This window comes from Antrostomus carolinensis, unplaced genomic scaffold (genome assembly GCF_000700745.2).
Source record: "Antrostomus carolinensis isolate BGI_N321 unplaced genomic scaffold, ASM70074v2 scaffold3483, whole genome shotgun sequence".
Taxonomy (NCBI): domain Eukaryota; kingdom Metazoa; phylum Chordata; class Aves; order Caprimulgiformes; family Caprimulgidae; genus Antrostomus; species Antrostomus carolinensis.
In genome coordinates, this window is record NW_010304350.1 from 13,440 (window position 1) to 20,765 (window position 7,326).

The 7,326-nt window shown below is 43.7% G+C and overlaps 1 protein-coding gene across 1 annotated transcript in view; it reads right to left on the reverse strand.

Annotated features, from left to right (window-relative positions):
• The window catches only part of FARP1 (FERM, ARH/RhoGEF and pleckstrin domain protein 1), a gene marked incomplete at its 3' end in the record, with an annotated part of 165,123 nt that overhangs the window by 10,984 nt on the left and 146,813 nt on the right, over nt 1-7,326 (reverse strand). Inside the window, exon 15 of the mRNA XM_010164410.1 lies at nt 6,322-6,455. Coding sequence (XP_010162712.1) covers nt 6,322-6,455 — 134 coding nt within the window. The remainder of the gene's footprint in view (nt 1-6,321; nt 6,456-7,326) is intronic.

Consider the following 7,326-nt stretch of genomic DNA (forward strand, 5'->3'; position numbering starts at 1 on the left):
TGCAGGGAGGTCTAAAGCCATGAAAATCATGCTGAAGAGTGGAGACAGTATTCTATAATAAGCTCGTTTCCCATTTTTCTTGAAATAGTCCCTTCCTTTTTACAGTAATGCAAGTGTACCATTGCAAGCAAAGAGGAGGAGACTGACTTTTATACCTGATAACAAACTCAGACACTATTGTATATATTACTAAAAATAGCCAACAGCGTGACTTGAAGGGACTACACAAGCAGCTATGTTGGATTTTCAAATTACATAAACTTCTCAGCATACATCACTGAAAAATAAATGGAAAGATATTTCAAGTCAGTCCATACTATTCTCAGTCATCCAGGAATGGTAGTAGAAGGAAGAGAAATTTGATGGGGATGGTGGGAAGGTAAAGAAGGTGAGAAATACATCTCAACAGATATTTTTTTCACAGGTGAACATAAAAAACTTTGATTGCAGAAAAAAAAATCAATTGCAGCAAATGATATTTACAGAGCGTGACCTTCTGTTACACACTGAGGAGCAGCATCTTCTCCTTGGATACTATAGCTTGTCTTTGAGCACTTAAGACACTTTTGACTTTTTAAGAGTATTAGTAAAAGTTCTAATATTAAAGAAATACCTTAAACATTCTCCATTACAACTGCCTTTTAAATGAGAGGAACTTTTTGTAAATGGAACAGAAGAGATGATAAAAGCAAAACACCCTCTTCCTTGCTCACACCCTGCTATTACAGAGTGCCTCAGAAACGTACTGCTGAAGTCACCAGAGCCTCCCAGAGTCCCACCAAGCCTTCAAGGAGCATGTACATGTTTAAAGACTTTGAGCTGGCTACCCCTGCTGTGGAAGAAACCCAATCTACAAGAGCATGTGTCCGTAATCCCTTTAAACAGTAAGAGATCAGGGCACGTAACATCATCACATGGAAATATACTGAAAACACAACATTTCATACCTTGCCATGGCACCTCCTCAGAGGCGATCCTGGGTGCATCCTGCCTGGGAGAGCCACAGAGATAAATGTAATGTGGCTCTGGGTGTGACTCATGGGTCCTGGACAAGCTACTTCTCTCCCACCATTTCAAATTCATTGGGGTGTAGCATGGCTCTAATCCCCAGAAGTACCCAAAAGTGACCTCAACAATGCAAACTATCCTCTGGAAACACAAGTGCAATGCTCTGGCCCCTCTTACTGACTTTGTCTCAGGGATCCACACTGCATGACTGAGGTTGACACTATAATACATACTTCACTTCTGTACAAAGGACAAAGACACTTTTGAAACTGTCCTCTTCATCCCTCTTCACTAGGCACAAAGAACCAGCTGAATAGTCATCTCATGCATTTGAGAAGGCAGATAAAGGCTGCTGCCTTGTTTATACAAACTGTTTATTAGGCTGTTCTTCCTGACCACAAGTACTATTTCCCACACAAAAAGCAGTTAATAAATCAACAGTTAGCTCATCTTCCTACACCTCCCCACCTCCCTGAGTACTTTTTATTACAGGTTTTCAAACTGGCTTCCATGAATCCTGATTGAGCCTTCTCCTTTCATATGTTAAGATCTAAGAGCTTTTTTTTTTGCAAATTACCAGTCGCACATTTCTGAGCCACATCTGGTAGTAGTGAGTAGCAGCTTTCCTCAGAAGTGCCTGCGAACTGGCAGTCAAATTACTGGCTTCCCTGGGAGAAGATGAGCCTGTCAGTGTTTCTGGGAATTACATAGTGCTTTTTCTTCCTAGCACATGGATAAGGCCCAAAATGTAGATTCACACTACCTGATAGGGCTTCCTAGGGCAGAAATGGCTATCCTGGCATGCCCTAGCATTGCTCTCTGCACTGCTTAGCAGTTCACACAGAACCATTAAGGCTGCTGGAAAAGACCTCTAAGACCATCAAGTCCAACTGTCAATTCTTCACCACCATGCCCTCTAAACCATGCCCGAGTGTTACATCTACACGTTTCTTGAACACCTGCAGGGATAACACCTCCAGAATAAAATCATTGAATCATTTGCCACTCTTTTGGAGAATAAATTTTTCCTAATATCCAACCTGAACGTCCCCTGGTGTAACTTGAGGCCATTACCTCTTGTCCTATCGCTGGTTACATGGGAGAAGAGATCAACTCCTACCTCACTACAACCTCCTTTCAGGTAGTTGTAGAGAGCAAGGTTGAACAAAGGGGGAAATTTATGGTTCTCTATTTGCCACCTTCTGTCATAATTTACAGAAACCAGTTTGGAAACTTGTAATACAAACAATTAAAGGGGTGTGGGAAGATGAGCTCAATTTTTTTTGGCTGAAAAAGGGTGCTTGTGGCCCAAATGAATAGCGTATTAAACAGCTTAGATAAATGCAGGAGCAAAACCTAACTGACTTCTCAGATTCAACTGGCCAGATGTTAATCGAGCATGTCATGCTCTGCCTGCACAGCCCACACCTCTTCCTCCTTGCCATAAAATCTCTTGGGCCCTGGGAAACAGGAGCCATCTTTAAGTCACTAAGCTGTGCCTCACATATGTCCCCTCAGCAAAAAAGGGTTGGGAACTCCTGGCCTTGCACCCAAAGCCTTGCTGAGGAGCAACTTGGATGAGTCCTGCCAGCCAGGATAAGGAGCTGGGTGCCTGACTGCCAGATGCACCTCTGCTGGCCCTTGCTAACAGGAGAGCCTGATGTGCACTGCTCCCTCTCCCACCTCAGGCAGCTTTCTGCTCTTTTTCCTTTCCTCCTGCCTGCTTGCCTCCACTAAAGGACATCCTTCCTCTCCTCAAACCACAGGGCTTCTAGTGGGGTATTTTCACTTGATCCCAGCAACATGGTCAGTCTTGTGAACAGAGGGCTCAGCACAGTCAGGGCAAACGATGGGATTCACTGGCTGCTACACTGACCCAGCAAGAGCACAGACAGGACTGAAACATCAACCAGAGGATGGTATGACTGATCTTAGGATGCTTGTGCAATAAAAACTCCAGGAATCTGCTCAGAGTCATGGCCAGAAAGAAAGTCTGGCTGTGAAAAATGCAGCAACTTTCTGTATTCTCCAGTTGGCTACTGGTGTCAGCACCAATTCACGTCGTGTTAAAAACTTTCTCACTGTGCACTAGATAATGGAGATCTGCTGCTCTTCGGAAATGCAGTACTAAAGAGAAAAACTGGTGAACTGTGTATAGAAACAAATCAGACCTGCCAGAATCTATAACTGGGTCAAAAGGGTACCAGCCCTTAAAACGTTCAGCAGCAAACAGTCTGCCTCTGACGGCATCTTCAAACAGTTCAGAAGCCTTCGAGCAAGCCAGAAATGCTTTTAATAATGCACACAACCTGAGCTGCTTTGAGTCAAATACTATAAGTCTATACATATCTTAACAAATTAAAAGCACAGAGCCATCTAACAACTGCTATGCGCAATCCTCCCTGGCCTTGCTCTTCTCACAGCCCTTTTGCAGAGCATCAGCTTCAATGTGATCCAAGTCCTAAGAGACCAGGGAATGGCCTCCCGTAAGAGCTTCCAACATGCAGTTTGAAACAAACCTTAAACAAACACACTGATGCCTAGGCAGAGTGAGCAGGTTGAACTGCACTTTGAGTTGATAAAACCCAGCAGTCTACTCACTAGGGGAACACAGATGGCTGGTCACGGGAGGCTCTTCCTCTCAGACAAGCTCCCACAACACACGTGGGTAGCTAGGAGCTTCCAGTACCTTGATGAAGTCCACAACCCTTTCATTCCAAGGCCCCTTTTTCATAGGATGCACCACCCTCTGACAAATGCAGAGCATGCTCATGTCTCAGGACAAGCATCCTACCTTCCTTCCTCCTCCACCCGCCTAGAAGTTTAAAAGACCTGACAGAGAAGAGTCAGATTTAAGTGAGTTGGCTTGAATCCTGCACCTGCCTGCAGCAGTGCCACTGGCTCAGCCAGGCCTGTGAGGAGCTATGCAGCTGAGGTAAAGGCTCTGCGCTGTGGTGGTGCATACAGCCCCGCTGGCTTAAAAACACTCAGGTCCAAAGACACAGGTACAATCGTGACAGTAGGGACGTTGAGCTAAGTGACCTTGACCACAGAGCTGAAGAAATTCCCCACCGCGGTGCTATCAGCTTCTTCTTCTACACGCTGAGGGGCTGTTTATTTTTGTCACTCACCTTTTAATTAAACAGTACTCCCTACAGGATACTTTATTCCTTGCAGCTTATCTCGGCATCTGCGACATCATATAAAAACACCAACACCTCCAAAATTAACATCTGCCAGCAAATCTGCCTCCCTTCCTAAGGCACGTATTCAAACCTTCTAGAACTTTCAAAACAAACACCATCTACAACAGCAGTATTACTTTAGGTAAAGTCATACTGTTGGTTGCAAATTGGATGCAGACCAGGGGCAGGAATGTGACTGCATTTCTGTCAAATGAACCAGAGCAGCCAACAGAGAATCCCCAGTAGCTTTATGCTAACTGTGGAAGGACACGCAATAGCTGAGCTGACAAAGTCAGAACGAGGCGCCCAGCTGGGACACAGTTACCTCAGCAGAATATTTTTGAACTAATTTGGATTGCAAAGTAACGTCGTAGCAGATCAGCACTTTATATCATAGACTAACTGCAGTTTAAATTTGATATGAGGAGCCTTAAACTGAGGTTTACTACTCTGTGAAACCATAGCCTTTAGGATACAAGGAAAAGCTGGAAAACAAAACGCTTACTCAGCTCTAAAAGAAGATAACTGAAAAGGAGAAACAAAATAAAACCATGGAAAATCTAAAAGCCTAAATATTCTTTCTTTTAACACACCTCCCCTCACTTCCTACAGTATCACCTTTCCACAGCAGGTTGTTATTGCAGCATCATCCAAGTTTTAAAAAACATCACACCTGAACAGGAGGTTGGCACCCACCTGTAATGCCACCAGCAGCCAGAAGTATATTGGGTCAATCTCTATTTCAACATGTGCCCCAGGAATCAGCACCCAGCAAGCTCGCTGGATTAGACTGGTCTGATAGACAGCCAGAACTCGGCTCTTTACTAACTATACAAATTTTCCTTTTCTCACCATGAACCCTTAACCCCAAACTAGTTGGGCATTAATCCCAACTACTGTTAAGCCTACGCCACGGTTGGAGAAACAATCACTGTTTCATAACATCTGAAAGAGCCTTCTTGGAGTACCTGCAATAAATGTTCCTTACTGGAAAGCAATTAACATCAGTAAGAATCTTGACTGGATTAAAACAGTAGCAGCCTAATGAAAAAAGGGAGATACAGGCAGAGCTGCTGTGCAGCACATTGCCTTAGGAGTAACCTTATGTCAACCATCAGCCACAGAGTCCTGGGTGAGGATGTGAGCTCTAAGAGGCAGCATCCCATTCTCCTCTTCCCAGAAAATACCCACTAATTCTGGGACTGTGTGGGGTGGCTTCGCTTAGCACTAGTCTACAATGTGTTGTGCTCTCATTCAATGACCTTGCTCGTTTCGTCACAGCAAGGGCTAAACTCACACTCCTGAAGACTGTTTTGCTTTTGTTTTGATTAATTAGTTAAAGAGGCATTAAACTGATTAGCACTCATCAGGTCTGCCTGCTCTGCTTTCACCTTATTTTCCACTGTTGCTTTTCTAACTAAGAAGGAAAAGCTGGGCTCCCAGCACCGAAGATAAACTACCAAAAAATGCCTACACAGAGCAAAATAATCTAGTCCAGACAGGTCTAATCAGAGCAAAGAGAGGGCTCCTGTGTGCTGCTTCTGCTCAGATATCAGTGGTCAAATGAACTGAGTTAAGGGAAGAATTACTCACTTCATAGCTATTTCACAAAAATGCCATGTTTTACTATCACTGTTATGCTAAGGACAGATAATTTTTAAGCCTGGTGTCCTCTTCTAACACTCTGTCAATTTGTAGAGTGCACTGTGGACCCTGAGAGTGTCAAAACTGCAGTCTTGCAGAACGAGAAGCTCGTCTCTGAAATCCACCCAGCCCACACCTATTTGACAGAAACAGGACTTGGTCCTTCACCGCTCCCTCTTTACTACCGATAAGCCTTGCTTGGAACATGTTTTTCAGAAGAGACACCATATAGAAACACTGACATTCGGCAAGAGAAAGCTTCATCCAGAATTATGATCTCGTGTGCCTATGTCTGTACCTGTCAGATACTCAAACAACGGATTGTCCTTAAACACGAACAAAGCATGATTCAATATACCCAGTTAGTGAATAACCAACATCAGTCACTTTCACAACTGAATCACTACACAAAGAGTTAGCAAAAAGGGAATGCAAAAATGCTAGACTGCATGAAATAACACAGTTAAATAACAAACAGTCTTACCACAGAGCAAGTCTCTGCTCAATTTCCTTGAGAAAACCAGTGTGAAATTTGTGCAAAGGTTCAAAGTTGGAGAAAATGAGATTTTTCAGTGTTTCAGGCATGCAATCTTCTTTGCTCACTGCACTTTGAAACCACTACAAAGAAAAAAGAAACAAAATTATCAGGGGAGCAGAATGCAGCAGGTATGATCATTTGCTCTCTTTATCCACCTAACCCAAATACACCTAACCCAGTAAAGACCTTATTTAGCTGGCACTAGGAATCCAACCCAGGCTACTCCTCACACTCCTACATGATGAACTGCTGCTCTTATCAGGCCCTGCATGGTTAAAAAAGAAACTCCCTTCACCTTGGCCATCGCTGATCAAATCTTGAAAATTCTTTTCAAGAACAAACTGGTTGGACAACACAAACTGAATGTGCAAATGTTTTAGGGGCAAGAGAAAGAGCACTGCAATACTTGCAACACTTCTACACTCCAGTAAAAACGAAAAATATGCTCTGCATTTTCTTTTGCTGAGTTCTGTCTGTAATCCCTTTGACAGGAGTTAGTACAGTAAGCACTCAAGCCCCCACTGCTTTGTGAGGATAAAGAACATTTAAGCCCTTTGCAAAATGAACATGTAGAAGGATGGTACTTTGCACTTCCAAGACAAGATGATAATAACAGAAAATAGGAGAGTTGGTGTCAAACACTGTTAAGATTGCAACAGGCCCCGGCTCAGTTTTGCTCCACATTCTTTTTATTTCACTCTAATAGACACAGGGGTGACGTAAAGCCATAGGACTTGGGGGCTTGCCAAGGTGGCACAGACTATTATCTTCAACATGGTAATACTACTACCTCCTTGCTGCCTTGAAACGTTACGGTTATCCCATGGTTGACTTCCCACAGGGCCTAGAAGGCTGTTGGGACCATAGAAGGCTGTTACAGCAGTCTTTATTGACACTGCATCAGCTGGAGCTGACCCAGACTTGGGATAAAGAGGGATCCCTCCCAAGCCT